General features: G+C 45.2%; 1 protein-coding gene across 2 annotated transcripts in view; it reads right to left on the bottom strand.

The window, feature by feature from the left end:
* The window catches only part of KCTD16 (potassium channel tetramerization domain containing 16), a 443,392-nt gene extending 424,587 nt beyond the window's left edge, over positions 1-18,805 (bottom strand). For both annotated transcript variants that reach the window (XM_086928882.1, XM_086928883.1), the window contains exon 1: positions 17,974-18,805. In XM_086928882.1, the coding sequence (XP_086785008.1) occupies positions 17,974-18,805 (832 nt within the window). The remainder of the gene's footprint in view (positions 1-17,973) is intronic.
* Positions 18,806-20,202: the final 1,397 nt, after the last annotated feature.

Raw genomic sequence — 20,202 nt, 5'->3', positions numbered from 1 at the left:
CAGCAATAGGGCTTCCTAGCTCAAATCATAATATACAGGGTATTATACACCAAAGGGAGGAAAGTAGGGCGTGGGGGAGCCTAGATAGAAAATGAACATGTTTTAAGTTTTTTCATGAAACAGAGATGACTGTATATTCCTTAATTCAAGAGTCAAGATGTTCCATAGGGCCGGAGCCAGAACCCCAAGGAGCGACCTCCCAGTTTCTTTCTTTTGAACCGAGGAATCACTGTCAGATTAAATTTCGCTGAGTGAAGCGCTCTGGTAGGATGGCAGTGTTGCATAAGTCTTGGAAGAATGGAAGCTCCTACAGTGTTCATAATCTTGCGCACAGTACTAAGAACTTTAAATTGAAAACGCTTCTCAATGGGCAACCAGAGGAGCCTCCGAAGAAGCCCAGAGGTGGAACAGAACTTAGGGAGGGAGAACAGCAGTCTAGCAGCAGCATTTTGGACCGCTTGCAACCTCTGTAAGATTGATTTCTTGCCACCAATATACAAGATGTTACAGTAATCCAGGCACAGCAAGATAAGAGATTGAATGATTAACTGCTGAATTTGGGGTTGAAAGAAACCGATAACGGGTTTAAGGCCTCTCAGAAGGCCAAAACAGGTGCCTGCCAGAGCACTCACTTGAGTCTCAAAGGAAATGGAATCATTCATCCAACTACTGATGTTTTTTAAGGATGATTTTGGCCCATGTCTTCCAGCCACCAGTGATCTCCACAGGTCTGACTGTGCTTTCCAACCAGCAGGATCTCAGTCTTATTAGAATTAAGTTTCAGACAATTATCTTCCATCCAGCTGGCAACAACCAGCACACATTCCTGAAATTTGATAATGTCTTTAGCACGATCAACAGAGAAAGAGACAATACATTGAGTATCTGTGTATGAGACTATAGAGACCCCAAAGAGATACACAAACTCTGCCAGAACCCTGACATAAATGTTAAAGAGGATACGGTTCAACGAGGAGCCCTTAGGAACCCCGTGCTCACCTTTCTGGTTAAACCCTACCTTCAAAAGAAAGGTTTCTGTTTCCAGATACCTGAGAGCCTTGCTAGAGGAAAGGACAGCCACTGCTCAATGGAGTTGGCTGTTGGGAAAGTGTATAGTGTGTAGAAAAGGAAAAATTGTTCCTTTTTTAGGTGTCCCCTCACTCACCGGGGTTGCCCCACGGTGACATGCTTCATCATTGGGGCCATCCCAGTCCTCTACGGGCTGGGGCGTGCTACGACTTGCGGAGTTACGTAGGAGCACTTAAATGGACTATGTGTGGTGCATGTGTATTTGTGGGGAGTGGACTATGTGATGAGTTAAAAAATACCTGCCCAGTAGGTTACTAATAAACTTTATTCTGACCTCTAGGTGGTAGTATTAAAAACGGGGTAGGGAGATAGGCTGTCCTAAACTTAATGTGTCCAGATGTACCTATCAACTCCTAAGTCGACATGTTTCGTGCATACCCCAAGCACTTCTTCGGGACTACACAGGGACCAGCCCTGTGTTCGCCACTCCTTACTCTGTCACTGAGATATTTACAAAAAAGGTTTTAAACTGCAGCAAACTCTGTTAAGTGCATGCATTTATACCTACGTATTTTGTTCCAAAAACACGTGGTTCCTGAAAGATAGAAAACAACTTTAAAATTCAAGGGGTGGTTGGCCCCATTAGGTATCACACACAGTTTTTTACAGAAGTGATGTACTCTGTGAATTCGGAAGCGGACTCGTTGGCCGTGCTTGTTTTCATGCACAAAAACGTGATTGATTTCGTGCATTTTTGAACGTGGTTTTTAACCAAAACACCTTTCGCAGTGTCACACCCATACATTCAACAGTCATACACACTCATGCATACTTTCTTATGAGACCTAACTGGGCCCCATGGAGTCGGAGGGGTATCGGTATCCTCGCAACTTTGTGCTCTGGTTACCTCCTGTATTCAGGCACCTACTCTTTCTCCCTCCGGTCCGGATGTTATCGGACTGGAGGTTCCGTGTTGTTTAAATGCTGATGCCATTCGCGGTATCCCAGCGCTGTCGTGGGAACGCCCTTTGCGCACGCTAGAGCGTATGCTACTCTACCCGTGCCCCGTCTACGTGGCGGCCATCTTAGGGGTGGCGATCTTCGCTCATAGTCGGGAAAAAGTGTCTAAAGTGACTAATATTGTATTACGACACCTCTAAATAAATTTAGGGTGATATACGGAATACTAGTCATATTATCAGGGTTTTAAACGCCGTGTTCGAAAAAAATGGGAAATAGTTCAAAATCGAACTGATGGAGCTGGCGTGCTAATGCTACCCTTCCAAAGAGTATGGGTTCTCACTAATATCCCATGGTAGTTTATAGCTGGTACAATACAGTATTTTAACAAGGGATCTTAGCCTTCCAGTAATAGCTTCAGCCACACAGTATAATATTTCATCAGGGATTATACAGTTATTGCCAAAAGTTTGTAGGGACTATATTCAAGAGACTTCGCAAAAATTCACATATAATGGGGCTGGTTTCCTAATATTTACATGTGTCTTTTATGTAAACTGTCCCCAAGGTATGTCGTCATTCAGTCCCACGATATGGGAGCGGAGTCTAAACACCCAGCGTTGCTCCTTTTCTAATAATTTCTTTTCCATGTCAGCATGGGGTGGTTGGGTTTCCAGTACTACCCAGCGCATGTCATTGGGTGTGTGTGCTTTTTCCAAAAAGTGTGTTGTCATTTTGGTGTTCGAGTGTTTGCACCTAAAGTTACTGCGATGTTCAACCATTCTGGTGTTAACCTTTCTGGTTGTCATTCCAATATAATGCAAATTACACACACATGTGATCATGTAGACAACTCCTGATGTATTACAGTTTGAAAACTGTCTTAACTCCCATTTGAGGCCTGTATTACAGATCACCTGCTTGGTGGTTTCAGTCAGGTGGCACACGCTGCAGTTGGAACATGGATGGTGTCCAGCTGGCAAGGGGTGCAGACGTCGAACTGGGCCTTCCATAGATCTAGGGCGTGTGTGTACCATCAAGTCCTTCAAGTTTTTCCCTTTCCGATGACTGAACATTGGTTGGGTGATGTTAAGACCCCCGCTGTTCAGAGTTCTCCAATGCTTTTTCACGATCTTTGTCACCTGTTGTGAAGCTACTGTATACGTAGTGATGCAGATGGGCCTTTTTTCAGATGGATTTGGTGGTGGTTCCTTAGGTTTGGACTCCAACAATGCATCCCTGTGGTTATTGGATGCCCTTTTCTTAGCCTTCTGGACAATCTTTTTAGGGTACTGTCTCTGATATAGTTTGTCGCATAGTTCCTTGGCCTGCATTTCATAATCACATTTTTCTGAACAGTTCCTTCTTAGTCTCAGAAACTGCCCAAATGGCAGATTTTCACGGAGTTGGCGTGGGTGGAAGCTCTCAAAGCTAAGTAGGCAATTCCTAGACGTTGGCTTAAAATGTGTCGTAGTCGTTAGTGTCCCTTTTTCTGCCTTAATGTTTAGGTCTAGGAAGACTAGATGTTCGCGGCTCATTGTGGAGGTGAACTTCAGGAAAGGGTCCTGGAGATTCAGCCAGTTTAGGAACACATCTGCCTCCTGCTCATTTCCATTCCAGATGAGGATGACGTCATCGATGTAACGTCTCCACATCTGGATTTTGGTGGCATGGGGGTTGTCTGTATTCAGGATCTTTTTTGTCTCTAACCAGTGCACATACAGTCCCGCCACGCTCGGCGCGAATGTGCTTCCCATGCTAGTTCCATGGGTCTGTTTGTATATCGTTTCCTGGAAGAGAAAGAAGTTCTCGGTTAGGGCAAGGCGGCAACATTCTAGCACTACATGCCTCGGTGTTTTGTAATCCCATTGGCTTTCGAATAGGATGTCCTCTAGGATCTGTAGGGTCTCTCTGTGAGGCAAGCTTGTATACAGGCTCTCTACGTCGAGACCTATTAGTATCTGCGTGGAGGGGTCAAAAGGTAGGTCTTTTAGAAGGCACAGTACTGATTTTGTATCCTGTAGGTATGTCTCTGTCTTCTGTACCAAAGGTCTCAAGAAAGCGTCCGCAAACTTGGACAGAGGCTCAAGTATTGATCCTATGCCTGAGACGATGGGTCTCCCAGGTGGTTTTTCCAACCTTTTGTGGATTTTAGGGATACAATATTAGTCACTTTAGACACTTTTTCCCGACTATGAGCGAAGATCGCCACCCCTAAGATGGCCGCCACGTAGACGGGGCACGGGTAGAGTAGCATACGCTCTAGCGTGCGCAAAGGGCGTTCCCACGACAGCGCTGGGATACCGCGAATGGCATCATCATTTAAACAACACGGAACCTCCAGTCCGATAACATCCGGACCGGAGGGAGAAAGAGTAGGTGCCTGAATACAGGAGGTAACCAGAGCACAAAGTTGCGAGGATACCGATACCCCTCCGACTCCATGGGGCCCAGTTAGGTCTCATAAGAAAGTATGTATGAGTGTGTATGACTGTTGAATGTATGGGTGTGACACTGCGAAAGGTGTTTTGGTTAAAAACCACGTTCAAAAATGCACGAAATCAATCACGTTTTTGTGCATGAAAACAAGCACGGCCAACGAGTCCGCTTCCGAATTCACAGAGTACATCACTTCTGTAAAAAACTGTGTGTGATACCTAATGGGGCCAACCACCCCTTGAATTTTAAAGTTGTTTTCTATCTTTCAGGAACCACGTGTTTTTGGAACAAAATACGTAGGTATAAATGCATGCACTTAACAGAGTTTGCTGCAGTTTAAAACCTTTTTTGTAAATATCTCAGTGACAGAGTAAGGAGTGGCGAACACAGGGCTGGTCCCTGTGTAGTCCCGAAGAAGTGCTTGGGGTATGCACGAAACATGTCGACTTAGGAGTTGATAGGTACATCTGGACACATTAAGTTTAGGACAGCCTATCTCCCTACCCCGTTTTTAATACTACCACCTAGAGGTCAGAATAAAGTTTATTAGTAACCTACTGAGCAGGTATTTTTTAACTCATCACATAGTCCACTCCCCACAAATACACATGCACCACACATAGTCCATTTAAGTGCTCCTACGTAACTCCGCAAGTCGTAGCACGCCCCAGCCCGTAGAGGACTGGGATGGCCCCAATGATGAAGCATGTCACCGTGGGGCAACCCCGGTGAGTGAGGGGACACCTAAAAAAGGAACAATTTTTCCTTTTCTACACACTATACACTTTCCCAACAGCCAACCCCATTGAGCAGTGGCTGTCCTTTCCTCTAGCAAGGCTCTCAGGTATCTGGAAACAGAAACCTTTCTTTTGACTTTAATGACTGGAGGGCGAGCCGAGCTAGTAACCCTCTAACTCCCTTAGTTTCTTCCTAAACCCTACCTTGCCACACTGCCTATAAGGATTAGAGAAGCCAAGAAAGGCAGCAAATAAGAACTGCCAAAGAATTGCCAATGCTTGTTTAATGCTTGTCGACTGTTTATCCTTTATTCCAGCCCATTTAAGAAAAGCACAGTACTTAGGATTGATCATTGTGGGCACTGTCAAATACAGCTGATCCTGCATACAAGAAAGTGTTCTATTTTTTCTCTGAGAAAAAAAAAATATCATTATTTTCCAGAGTCTATTCACGCTTTGGCCCTCATTACAGAAAATTACCAGGCCAACTAGGCAGACAGTAAATGTTCCGTCCAGCCTTTAAGTCCCAGGTGGGCAGAGATTACAAATAGAAATCCCTCTCCGCACAGACTGCCCTTAAAATGAGACAGGTGGCATGTTTAAAAGTTGCCCAATCTGTTCCAATTAGATGTTCACATGGCAGATAGGCAGAAATGCCTCTATAGCAGGATGGTTAGTGGGGTGCCACCAGATCAGAGGGCATTTCAGGAGCCCTTAAGTGGAGTAAGCAGGGACCACAGCGACCTCGTACAACTAGGGAGACTCTGCGAACCAGCGCGTCTTGCATCCACTAGTCTGAAAAAGAACAGATATGTTGATCCAACTTCTGGTGGTGTTTCTTTTTCCAACACCACAGATTTTTTACCAAGAGATATCCATAACACAAGCCACTAAGTGTGGTAGACTAGCTTGCATGTTGTATGTCCATGATGAGCAGAATCTGATGGCGTACTCTCAGGGCCAGACTGGAAACTGAAACCAGTCCTGCTCGGCCCCCATCATGGGGGGTGGTGGGGTGCGCCTCAGCTGTTTGCTAGGGCCAGTTTTGGCTGATTTTGTTACAGGGGGGTCAATATTGCTGGCCCCTGGTAACAAAAAAACGGCCTTCCATGTGTCCAAAACCAGCCCTACCCTGGCGGCCCACTGGGGAAACGCCTGATGCCCGTTACGGCTAGTCTGGCCCTGTGTGCTCTATTGACAGAGTTGTATTGCTGGCAGAAACGTTTGCCCGAAAGAAACCACCTTTACATAACTGAGGGTAATTACTGCAAGGCTATAACTGGGATTACCGCCCAGAAGTACAGAGGTATGCTACTCCCCTTTCCATAACTCGGTTTATTGCAGCAGTGAGCAAAACCTTTGGATGCCCAATTCAGTTTACTCTTGTATGTCCGTGTCAACTTCATTGTGCATAAACTTGTCAATCATGAGAGATCAGAGAGGTCAGACAGATGGAAATTAATAAAAAGCAGGGGATCTAGGATAGAGACTTGAATTACACTATTAGTTGTTGCCTTTTGTAGAGCTGTGTGTACATGGCTCTAGTTCAACTTGTACTGCTGTGTTTGAAATGGATTTATTCACCAGGGAATGTATTATCGATTTCCAATGCCTAGGCTTTTTTTTTACTGGAGAATGATATCATTTACCATGTCAAAAGATTAATCAACATTGACAAAAACAGGTATATAGTTCGCATACTGGGTGGACAGAAGCACTTCGAACGAAATAAGATAATTCAATGCACATATTTTCTTTGTCAATAAGTACAGTCAGTGTATAGAGGTTGGACTATATATAACAAGAACCTGTTTTTTAGGTTTGGTATTAGCCAAGATTGTTTGAATCTTCTAAAATTATACAGATAATATAATTGCTTATGGGGGCTTTAAGCCATCCCTCTTTATCCATTGGTCTGTTATTCTGACAGTTACATTTTTCTTTTTTCTACTATAGCATAGAGCATGGTATTGGGCCAGCCCACTTCAACCACTGGCCAACTTCACTGTGAGTGGCAGCAATGAATACATATTTTACACAAAGTAGTTTCCTTAAGTGTCAGGAACTAATATGGAATTTTAGATTTTTTTTATTAGCAATGTTTTGGCATAACCCCTAATAATAAAAGTTATGAATGCCATAACAAAACAAAATATAATTGAATAAGTCATATGGCTGGAAGGCAAATTCCAGACCTATTGTCTTAGGCAATGCTTGTTTAAAATAGGATTCAGGAGAAACTCCTCCCAAGATTATGGGATGGTATTGCTGCTGGAGGCAGCAGCACATACTCTCTTTAAGGTACTTTTCTGCTAAAGGGGCCAACCCTCATTGGAATACTAGAAATTAAGGTCTGCCCTATTTCTTTTAGAAAGGTCTTAAAGTACTTTTTTGTAGTTTATATGTTATTTAGAAAAACTCTTGATTTAAAGGGACCTTTACTGGACATTTTGGGACATTCCACACGGACAAAGAATACGTATTTATTTATATAAGTGGTTTGCTAACATATGTGCTTCCCTTGCGTGGAAACCTTTTTTGGAGGATGTCCAGTATAGTTTATTTATTATTCTGGATCCCAAAAATGTATTCTGATAGCACCAGTTTTCAGAGCGCATTGAATAGACCATTAAAGCAAAATTGATAATTGATTGGCTCCGACTGCAACTCTACTGCACGGCCTAAAGCTTACCTCACCAACAGTATTATAAGTCTGAAAAACACGAGGAGCAGTATTAGGTATCAGGTGCACTGTTCTGGTTTTCTCCACATTCAACTTCATTGGGTGAGGCCAGCACTAAATGGGATGGAGCAATCAAATATGAAACAAACATTGGCATATCCAATAGGTCGCGCCTATGCGAGATCTATAGGCCTTGTCAATGTACTTTAGACATATTGCACAGTAGCATGACCTGCTGTGACTCATGACTTGAAATCAAGGGAAAAAAGTCCTATGATGCGGCCAGCATTGACTGCGCGATAGCACTTTTTTTCTAGCCATGTGCACAGCAGCCGGCGCTGCTGTGCAATATCTTAATATATGCAGGGGAGGGATCTGGGGAGGATGGCTAGAGCAGTAAAAACAGAAGAGGGAAGAAGCAACAAGAGGGAGGTACAGGAAAGAAGGGAGGGAGCACCAGACCGGGGCAGCAACTCAGAGAAAGAATGAGTGGGAGGGAAAGAATAAATAGTAACTCATTCTGAGCGAGCAGCGCGCGGGCATTAATTTAGTCAAATCAGCTTGTGTTTGGTCCATGCTCCACTTAAAGGAAGGGAAGTGACGCTTGGCCTGCGCTGGCTAATTTGAAGGCAGCAAAGAAGAGTGGCACTGAAGCCATCAAATAGTAAGCAGTGGGTGGAACTCAAGACCTTTTTCTGTAAAACAAATATGTCTCACAAGGACTGTCACAGGGTCAATGTAAAAAGAGTGCTTTTGCCAACCTGAATATGCTCTCCGGGTGCACTGATTGTGAACCACTTTCTATGCACACCTCCCTAGAGACAGTTTGTGCCTACACTTGCAATGATGCAGGAGCAAAGGCCCCATGTACATTTTGCATCTGAACAATAGACATTATGCAGATGTGAAATGGGCATCCACATTATCTGTATCCTAGAAGCAACAACACAAGTGTTCCTGGCCTCTTCGCTACTAGGGAAGTGCGCATGGGTGCAAAAAACATGGTGAAAAGGCATGTTATGCCTTGAAGCACTTTCATAATAAGGTTCCACGTGTGAAATTTTGCACACGCCACAAAAAAAGTAGAAGGAATCATAGAAAATATGTTGCTAACTACGGATTACTCTGTGTTTAACTAAAGTATTATCACAATCAGTGCATGACTGTGCAAAGAGGCAAGGAGTGAGCTTGTCTCGTCAGTCACCATCACAGTACAATGCCAAACTTGTGCAGGACTAGACATTGTGTGTGCTGCCTTATTAAAGTTCTTTGAACTCTACATTTTTTTGACAGAAGGTATGCCTACCTCCTGCATTTTTGCTCTATTTTCGGTTTGCAAAACAACATCACCCTTCTAACTCAAAGACAACATATTGATATCTTATCATTAATGCATGCACTTCTCTATTCAGCACTCCCTGTGAAACTGGCAAGAAATCTTCAGTGCCTGCCATCTAATTAATGTCTGGTGAGTCTAACTATTAAAAGAGTAGAGTTCAAAATGTCCTTCCTTGATTACTAGGAAATGCCAAGCGCTTCGGTCCCCAGCCTTCCTAATTACCATTTGTGTTAAGTGTGCTGTGAGTTCATCTCTCTGCACTTTTGATCATAGGAACTGTCAGGCAGGGACAGCCGCAGTTTATACCTGAAATTGAAAGGATGTATTTTGTCTCAATTCGTTCCCATGGCAGCCGGCACTGAAAACAATTATGCATACCAAAGGTGTATCAAGGGTGCCAGATGCCCTAATGCAAGCAAGGAAAATTAGACCATCACTAAAAAAGCAGCAGTAAATATACCCCTGAACCCCGGTGCTACTGCGGGTGCTGCACCTGCTGGCCTATTGATAGCTACACCTGGTAAGCAGGGCTCTTGATAAGAAAACTTGATAAGAAAAATTTCCCAAACTTCTCTCTGAGCTCAGGAGAAAGCGATATACAGGAAAATTGATTCCTTTTGCCAACTGTGCTGCTCTGATTAGATCAGGTTATAGAGAACAGTGGTCCCTATTCAGGGGGAATACAGTGTGATAGATAACCATACACTAGAATAGAATGTATGTCTTTTGTCCAGCCGGAAAAGAATTTATTTTCATAGTATTTTTCAAAAGTAGTATCAAATAAAACATTCAAATGACAAGTGGGCACAGCCGTGACCCACAGAACACAAGACAGAACAATGAACACAGAATTGGCCAAAAGGCAAGCCAAAATGGGTCTGTACACTTGTACTCAGTATAGACAGACACAAATTAATCATTTAACACCGTTGCACAATGTGTTATAGCTTGAGTCTGGGGCATAGGGTGTTTGGGTGTCGACGACGTTTCAATGCCAACATTATAAATGTGGCTCGTGTGTCTCTTGCCCCAACACAATAGAAGGTGAAGAATTCCTATTCAATACCACAAAATGGACACATAGCTGGGCACGGATGACCTTGAAGTGGAATCAGATGGGTTCGGATGACCTGGAAGTGGAATCACAGTGTGCTGTGATGCTTACGTGTCCCGATAATTGACCATTCTGGCCACGGAGTGTCATTTTGGCTCATTTGTGACCGTCTGATTACTGACCAAAGATAGGTGAAGGTGGTTAGTCATGGGTACCACTCAACATTAAGACAAATTCTGTAAATAAGATGAAGTAAGCTAAGGAAGGTTGTTGTTTTTCACGATTTGATGACGGACTCTGTAGTCATTAAGGGTTTCCATTGTGATTCCTGTAGATTTCCAATCGCTTTACATTTAACATGAAGGAAAATAACTTTTTTATAAGATGTAGTCCAAAGGATATTAACTTTGCTTGGTACAACTTGTAATACCCCACTTATCCAAAACAGAATAGTGTACGTGGGACAATTACTAAACACAACATTGAGAAAGCCAGACAGATTAAAGTTTCCAATGCTAAAACTAAATGTGAATTTTTTTAAAGTGCCGTCAATTTTGGGCCGCATTGGAATCTTTCTTCCTTTGACAAAGAAGCACGTTTCAAACGATCTAAAAATTAGGAATATAATAAAACGGTGTGCTTATGCATAAAATTGAGCATTTCTGGGCTTTTTGAAAACTGTCAAGCCTGTACCTGGAAATCTACAACTTTTCTCTCAGCTCTAGCACTACAGATATGGATTATGAGCAGGGTTGAGAATCCAGGTCTGGTGTTAGTGTCAATGTCCGCATAGAAATGTTATCCTGACTCTTCAAGATGAGAAAACACTATTTCACACATATGGAAATCCTTTTCCCACTACCCACCCCAAAGGATGTGGTTGTTGCATGTCGTTTTCCACCCGAACTACACTGCTTACACCTATTGTCGTCACAAATGTTTACCTGTGCTATTGGGGGGAAGGAATACAAATATATGTGAAAACCTACAAAAAAGGGAGCTTTGTGGGTACCAGGTACAGGGCTGGGGTGGCTTCTTATGCCACTGGCCATTTCCCTGGGGATTGGGAGCCATTGGGGGCTGTTTTTGAAGGTCCACAGCTTTTGCTGGTGCCTCTGTCGCTCATTATTCCTCTCAGAGGTTAATAACAGCAGGCACAGTGGGGGCTTCAAAAAACGGCAGGTCAGTGGGTGGAAGTGGACAAAGCTAGAGAGAGTTTAGAGAAGGAGGAGACGGGCAGTAGTCGAGAGAGACAGATAATGGATGGATGGAATGATTGTAGTAAGAAAGGGAGGGGGTTATTTGAATATTTTTGCCAGAGCTGCTTTTGATTCTCAGTCCATCCTGGCCACTGGCTGTCCCACATGACTACTGTTTTCTCTATCCTTCTTATCATTTTTACACCTGTGGAAAACTCAACATTCTGGAGGATTTCCTATAGTTGTGTCGTCTATGGTCGTAAATCTCCACACATTATAATTCTGTGAATCGGCATCTGCCATTAACAATCAGGGTTGACCACAGCATATTTCCTGTCAGGCTCAACTTATGAATCTAATATCCCTCACTGGAAGACGATTCAACAATGTACAGCGAAGGGCAGGGCATTAGTTTTGAACCCGGAAAGACAGACTCAGTATTCCATCCTTTCTAGGTCAGTGAACTGAAAACCCCTGAATTTGGTAATCTTAACACCTATGTTTACAGTCTTTAGAAATGGCTGAAGTGTGGTATGCAGCACTACATAAAAACACATTTTCTATTATTGTAAAGGCTCAGTTGGATAATACGATCCAACCACCTTGAGATCTGCCTGTAGCATTCTGCCATACTGGCTTACAAAATCGAGAAGAAATGTATTTTTCATGGGTGTCAGGCAATTGAAATGAAAACCCTGTCCAGCATTTCATGGTCTCTCCTTGTTGTTGCCTTTCATAGTCAACTATCTGGCCATTTATTGTTCACTCTCAAAGCGATCATTTGTATTATTTTGGAAGCGAGGTCCAACATCCATTATATGTTTAATATAAAGAATGGGGAACTGAGATGATAGCCCGATGCTCTACTCTAAAATCACTGGCTACCCAACCAGTTTATTTTTATTTGTCCATATAGTAGCAAATCCAAATATCTGAGAAGCCAAAAAATGGCTGTACATTTTCTCGATAAGAAAAAAACTCTTTATAGACTTGAAAATGTAAATGGTATACCACCTTGCTTACAAGCAGAAGCTGAAATATAACCCTTCCAACAAGACTGTTTGAGTTTTGGGCTTCCTGACTGAATAATTTGGCACCGAGTTCCTCAATACCCCATACGCTGGGTGAGCATGGGGTGAGTTTCAATCACACAGCTCCTTGTTCTGGGGATTTGATGGAAGGGATTACTGACTGGCAGAGAATGCTGCTTCTTCTGACGTAATATGGGCACTTATGTTATGTTATGTATTTTTATTTATAAAGAGCACTACCACCTTCAAGATCCTGGACTACGGTTGGGGGGGGGTGCCTTTGAGATTTATATCAAAAGCCAGGAAACGTTGAGGGCCTTGTTGATTATCTGGGCAGATGTTTAAGGGTGGGGGATGCTTAAGAGGAGGGCACTTTGTCACTGGTTTCAAGCAAGCCGGGCTGAGGACGGCTGAAATGCCAGAAACCGGTCCCAGGATGCTTGTTTCCGGTCCAGGGAGGGCATGGCTTGGCAGTTTGGGCTGGACGGTTCCCATGAGGCACAGGGTCAGACTGATTTGCATATGGCCATGTCTGAGCTGGGGTGGCAGAGTGGGCTAAAGAACAGTGATGGATTAAACCCAGATCTGTTGACTGGGTGTGAGTGTTTGATTGGTTCGGATGCTCCGTCCATCACCACCCCCTTTTGTACCACTAAGAGGAGGGCATCAGCAGACTGGTCATGGGCGCATTAGTGTGCACTTTATCTAAAGTATGCGCTGCAGGCTTCGAGGAAACGTCATTGCCTTCTGCGTCATCTCTGGGTTTTCTGAATTAGCAGATCGTTGGTGCGCCCACCGGAACAGAAGGAAGCAGGGAAAGACGCAGTGGAAATGTTACTAAGCAAACACTTGTGCAAGAGAGATGAGAGAGAGAAAGAGGGAGGGTGGTGTTTGTGAATGTGTGTGTGAGAGAGATAACGTGTGTGTATCTGCCTGCATGTGTGTGTGGGAGAGAGTGCGAGAAAGTGAGGGAGAGAGTGTGTGCGCGCAATAGAGAGAGGGGGAGTCAGACAGAGAGGGAGAGAGTGAGGGAGTATGTGTTTGTGTGTGAGACAGTGATATAGAGAGACACACAGAGAGAGACAGTGAGGGCAAGAGAGAGATTGTGTGTGTGTGTGAAAGAGACAGAGAGAGAGAGAAAGAGAGAGAGGGGGGAAGTGTGTGTGTGTCTGTCTGCGTCTGTGGGTGTGTCTGTGTAAAAGTCGCTCTGGAGAGTGAACACGTGAGAGCAAATCAGTGCAACTACTATGACAAACGTCAACACGTTGATAACACATATTTCATCAATCGGTCCACAAAGTGGGATATTTCACATTGACTTCCTTGCCAAGTCATCTGAAAAGAGTTCTATCTGCGGATGCTGTGCTGGTCCCTTATTATATGAATTAGTGACTCGCAGTCCCTGCACCTGTTTTGTTTCTGGTGCAGTGCTGGTATGAGGTGGCGACTCGGAACGTGCCTCTTTACCCTGTCCTTACACAGTCCAATAAGGCTGAATGATCTATCCACGCCTGAGCCCGAGAGCCCTTGAATCAATGAAATCCCAAAGCCCACATTAGGAGTGGCTGGCTAACTGGTGCAGTCATGCCAGCCCCTGGAGAGCCTGCTTCCAGCATCTCGGAAGGCCGGGAAGAAATGGGTATTACTGGGCTCATCAGAGACTATGAATATTCCATAATGAGGGCCTCGGTGCACCCTAGAGGTGCACCCTATTCCCTCAGAGGTGCACCCTACTCCCCCAGAGGTGCACCCTATTCCCTCAGAGGTGCACCCTACTCCCCCAGAGGTGCACCCTATTCCCTCAGAGGTGCACCCTACTCCCCCAGAGGTGCACCTTATTCCCTCAGAGGTGCTCCCTACTCCCCCAGAGGTGCACCCTACTCCCCCAGAGGTGCACCCTACTCCCCCAGACACTGTCACTGGCCTTGGGGGCAAAGTTCAGCCTGCATGCCACTGAGCACCAATGATGTTTTTCCAAATGTATTTAAAACAATTCTGGTCAAAGAGCTCGCCAAGCCTAAAGCCCGTAACTTCTAAAAACCTCAGGCCTCTAGAATAACTACACGCAATTTCTTCACGCTACACCCCTTGTAAAGCACCGCATCACAATATCTTTCACCGCACATACAGGGCTCTCGGCTCACGGCCGGATGGTGATTCCAAAAGCAGCACTAGCAAAAATGCTCCAACCAACACGGCACTCTTTCTCTCTATGTGCAAGCTCTTTCTTTCCACCCATTATGTCTCTCTTCCCTTCTCTCCTATATCTCTTCTTGCTCTCTTCCCTCTCTGGTCGCTTTCTCTGTACCTCCTCCCTTCCCCTCTCGCTTTCTGTCTTGAGGCGTCTTAATGCTTGCTGTAATTAACCTCGGGGAACTAGGGACGCTGGCAGAGGCACCCAGTCCAGAGCCAGCCAGGGCTTTCAGAACCGGCCTCCCAGAGCTCCGGCCCTCTGGGGAAATGCCCGACGGGATAAAATGTACCAACACATTTTGCATAGGTCACTACAAGGTAGTTTCCTGCAAATTCTTTTTCATCGAGCTATTTTTTGGTAACCTTTTTGACACGGAGTACACGTTCAGCACTTTTTAGAAAGCAGGCATGCCAATGACAGACAGAGATGAAATTCGCTTCACTGAATTACATTCTCTAGGAAAGTATTTTTCAGGCTCCCATGGACAAGTAAAAAGGCAGACTCGTTTCTAGTGGTCTCTACTGCCATCTAGCTAGTTCAGCCATGCACGTGCCTCTCTGTCATCAGTTAAATGCACGCGCTGAGAAATAACTGCTGTACGTGGGTCCAGATGCGTCAATAAACGTCAAAAAATGCGACTTCAGGAAGGCTGGGGCAGGGCCTGTCGCTAACCTTGTATTTTGCTTCTCCTTCGGTGGCTAATGTATGTATCCGGGATAGAATTCTGTCCTCTCCCCCAATATATACATTTTTAGCATGAGGCAAGCCACGTGAAACATGGGAATGCCTAGTACCAATGGAAGGGGAAGAACTCCACGTGACTTGCACTATTGTGCGTAATACATTATGGCTGCCCCAATAACCTCAATGAACCTTGTATGCAAGAGATGGTGCGAACGAAGGTACGAATCTGTACCGTGGAAATCAAATACACCAATAGATAGATCATAGTCTGCGCCAAAACGCAGAAAAACAGTTTAGTGCAAAGTCTTTGCCAAATCAAATCGGCTCTTTCTGTCGAACTGTTTTAATCTCAAGCAAATACCTCTCTCCTCTGCTCTTTAGTGTAATGTCAGGCCTCTAAACAAACAAATGCATACCCTGCTAGAGAAAGAAAGTCCCCAGGAAAGGATTTTGAAGAGTCATCCGTTTAATATTGTGGCAGCTGTTAAAGTGCTCAGAGGTACTCTGAGGTGGCAATGGAAGCAGGTACTGTGGTGACGTAAGATCTCGACTGTAATGAGCTATTATAGTAGAGTACTGATGCCATTTTTATTACAGGTGAGTGCTTGTGCCAAAACAAGACTGAAATCATGAAAATATGCACAGGTGTTGAGGTACAACATATGCCGCATATATTTTGCAACAGTATTGTGGGAAGCAGGTTCTGAGTGGGTGAGCAGTTTGTGATGCTGACTCCAAGCCAAATGCAAGCTAAGAACGGAGCCCTTGAAAGTTATGAAGGGATCTCTGGAATAGCGTAAGCATCTGATGGCATAGGTAGCACTTAAGTACAGAAAGGGCATAGAAGCTGCTTGAGTTGTGACGTGTCTACGGTACTGTTCTTCCTCAGTCGCTTGCTCCAATATTCACTCACTGCTACTACACCATTTACTCTTTCACTTGTTTTTGCTTTCACTTATTTGTCACGTATTCACTCGCACTCACATTCTTGTTCACTTATTCACTTATCCATGTGCTTGTTCACATACTCTTTTGCTAAATATGTATATGGTTCTCAGAATGAGTGAGTGAGCTTCCTTTCGATGCCAATTGCCCCCTGGTCCTTACACAGTTGTGTAGTGGGTTTAGACCTGGAGCGACTGGGGTGACTGAAAAGGTTAACACACCCAAGCGCCTTGAGACCCTCCGAGTGAGTAGTGCGCTATATAAATGCTATGATTGATTGATTGATTGAAGAGTGACTGATCGTGAGTGTTTGAGAGCTACCGAGGGAGCAAGTTGGTGAGGGTGTGATTGAATCAATGAGTGAGTGAATAGGAAAAAAACCAGTGAAAAAATGGTAGAATGACTGATTGAGTGGGGGGTTTCGCCTGCAGAAATCTTTGTATAGTGAGCATGCAACAGATCGCCTATTTCACATTAACTCAATTCCTTTCACTTTTTAAAGTTCTTACTCACTCATTCTCTTATTTACCCACACACTTACTCTTCAATCATACACACTCACTTTCACACTTACTCCTTTACCCACCCACTTGTTCACTAACTCACTGGTTCAATATTTTTGCTTGTTTTTTTGCTCCTTTGATCGCTTACTAAACGTTTAACATTAAGGGCCCGATTATGATGCCGGTCGGAGTTGCCTCTGACTGACACCATCATGGTATTGGGACCGACCGACCTCTGATCGGTGGTCCCGACACCGCAATTAGAATGCGACTGCACATGGTGCGCACATACTTCCACTTCTCTATAGGAACTTGTTCTGCGGCTGTAAACCCGCCATAGGACAAGCTCCCATAGGGAAATGGGAGTTTGTGTACATCCCTGAACCCTTTGGAAGGCACCAACCGGAGGCCGCAGGGAGAAGGGGGCCCTGCTAGGGATCCCGGAAAGTCACTTTCAGATAGGCTCTCCATGTCGGAAAGCCCAGCATGGAAAGCCTGTCTGAAACGAACATTGTAATCCCAAAGGCAGAAACGCTGTTGTATGGGATTACGTTGCGGTCTCCGACTGGCCGACAAGCTCCTGGAGCCTGTCGGAATCCAGCCAGAATGACCGGCCGGTTTCACTTTCGACCCCCTAGATTGTAATTAGGCGGTCTGAAGTGAAACAGACAATGTAAGTTGGAAAGCCCCCGACCTGAGATTGGAGGCTTTCCGAATCACATCGTAATAGGACCCTTATTGTTGTAGTTCACCACCTAGCTCTTGTTTAGAAACTGATCAGAACAGTAGGATTAAAATGTGCTTTAACAAATATCATGTAGAAGACACTCTAACAACTATCTTCTCCCATCACTCATTAACTCACATTCGCCACCTACTGGTTCATCCATAGACTTATTCTAAGAGCCCAACAGAAAGGGGTCTAGAAGATCTCAGTAACTGTTTTCCTCGTGGTTCTGCCTGGAGAGCACGTTCTCCCTCTGTAGAAATGCTTATGAATTAGGAACCAGTTGTTCACTTCTGGCAGACCCCCTTTAAGACAAAGCCAAGGTGGAGGTCACAGTGATGCTCTCCTCGGATACAGAAAAGCAGTAAGGAAAAGTGGAAGACCATGCACAGAGCTAACGTTATGTTATTGTGCGTTGCTTGGCAACTGCAGAAGTGGGAGGTACTCACGGTAGAAGACGTATTCGGTGTAGCTGGACCAGATCTTATCCTCTGTATATTGGTTGACGAAGGAAGCCGTCACCGAGGAGTTGCAGGCCACCATGAGGAATCCACACTCAGACAGCATGTCAAAAGCCCGCTCCAGGTGCTTGAACTTGAGATAGAACCTGGAGGTGTATCTCTCGGGAGCTCGGTCGGGGTCCCTGCTCTCGTTCAAGGTTTCTCCAAAGACCTCCTTGGCCAGGGCAATCCTTCCGCAAACCAAAATCCTCGGTACTCTCCTGAACTTGGCATCTGCTTGGCTTTCACGGCCCATGGTGCATGATCCTCTGTACCCAATGGTGATGAACCCCCATTTCCTGTCTGATGACATCAATGCCGTTGGGGGACACACCCTGGCCTCACTCGCTTGGGAGGCCTCCTCATAGTCACTATGGCAGTAGTCATCAGGGCTCTGCTTTACGTCATCGGGCGCCAAGATTTTGACCAACTCTGGAAGCAGGAAGTACTCGGCTTCTCGCTTGAGCCTTCCTCGCTCCGGGAAGTGGTCAGGCAGGACCACCTGTTTGTCCCTGAGAAAGTCCAGCACATAACGGAAGAGGAAACCATCACGGTCAATAAAGAACCTTCCCTTGGCATCCTTGGCGAGCTCACAGAGCACGTCCCGCTTCGGTGTGAACATCTTCCACAGGAGTGAGTGGGGGATGCCCGTTAAAGTAGAGTGGCGCGTAAAGTACACCTGCCCACCCACGTTCAGCTCAACCACATCCGGAAAGGAATTCAAGACCGACACCTGGTCCCTGGAAGGGAGGTAAGTCCTACAGTTGACGCTCAGAGCCATGGTTGGGGGAGACCGAAATCACCTGGAGATGCAACCCTCACATGGAACAGAAGACAGCTCTCTTGCCCTCCTACCACAAGGGCTTCCTAGCATTGGATGAGGCCTCGCATCAAGCCCACCGCAAACTCAGTAGCCATGCGTCGACTCCAATCCCCAAGCATGTTCATAGACGACAGATGGCTCTGGAAGAATTCAGAAATCTGTTGGAATAATTATAAAAGAGGATGATTAACATTAATACCAGCCCAATCAGATAATGTCATGTAAAACACAAAGTAATTTACTTGCGGGGACGGAGATATGGTGTAGTTAGTTAAGTAATTAACCACGGTACAGATAAACCAGAGATCTTCTTAGGTTTACCCCCTTTACCCACTGCTGTGAGCGTTGGGAAGCCAGGTTACCTGGTTCTGGGAGTGGTTAAAAAGAATTAGACCCCTCTGCTGACATACCTGCGAGAACTCGGCATTTGTGAAATAAATGCTGATACAATTTACCATTATGAAACACGCGCCACAAGCTGACTAGAGAATTGGAAGTCTATTACCAGATGATGTCATTAAGCTGAAAGCTAGCTATCCGCACCGGAAGGATGTAACTCTAAAATGGCCCTGTAGCGCTGGGATCTGCGTCTTACCGCCTATAGTCCCTGCAGCGTCCCCGCACCCCACAGACCTATCTTAGAAGCGAGGCGCTAAACAAGGTATCAAACACGATTTCTGGAGAATAAAGCAGAGCTGGGTAGGTGCGCAAGCGGTGCTGTTAAAGAATGTGACTGAGAGCCTGTGTTTTCAGAAAAAACTATTCCATATTTTTTCGGACACTTTCGAAAAGCGTCTCTTACATGGTCTGCCCCTGTACCCGTGAGAATGAACTATGCGCGTGAAGCCTCTGCACATGGGCGCGTGACCCGCGCAGCACGCTTGGATGTACGTGCGCGAGGCTGTTCGCTGGTTATCTTTAGTGCACAGAACGCCTTGGAGACCCCTGTGTGCCACAGAACCCATTAAGGGCCCTTCCCCACTCGAACCCGCGTATGCACTGCCCTGTGCCATACACTGTCCCTTCCTTTCAGAAAGAAGGGTTAATACAAACCCTAATGCGCCCGTAACCTTGTGCTGTGCATAACCACGCCTCGTACACAGGCATATGTCGTACGGAGCCTCGTTCCCTAAATCGTGATCTGCAATCCGTCACAACCCCGTGCAGTGCTGAATGAACAGCGCCGCACGCAACCCTGGCTTTTACCACACTGTGTGGTACGAAATCATTGGGTTTTATATATTTTGCTGCACATAACCTTGTGGTTTACCACCCTGTGCACAACCCTATGTTTTACCAACCCATGCTGTGCACAATCAGATGTGCATCCGATCGTGCACATCACGGGGGTTAAC

Source organism: Lissotriton vulgaris, chromosome 7, assembly GCF_964263255.1.
Source record: "Lissotriton vulgaris chromosome 7, aLisVul1.2, whole genome shotgun sequence".
NCBI classification, from domain to species: domain Eukaryota; kingdom Metazoa; phylum Chordata; class Amphibia; order Caudata; family Salamandridae; genus Lissotriton; species Lissotriton vulgaris.
The sequence above is the reverse complement of the archived record's forward strand: the minus strand, read 5'-3'. Positions and strand labels throughout refer to the sequence as shown.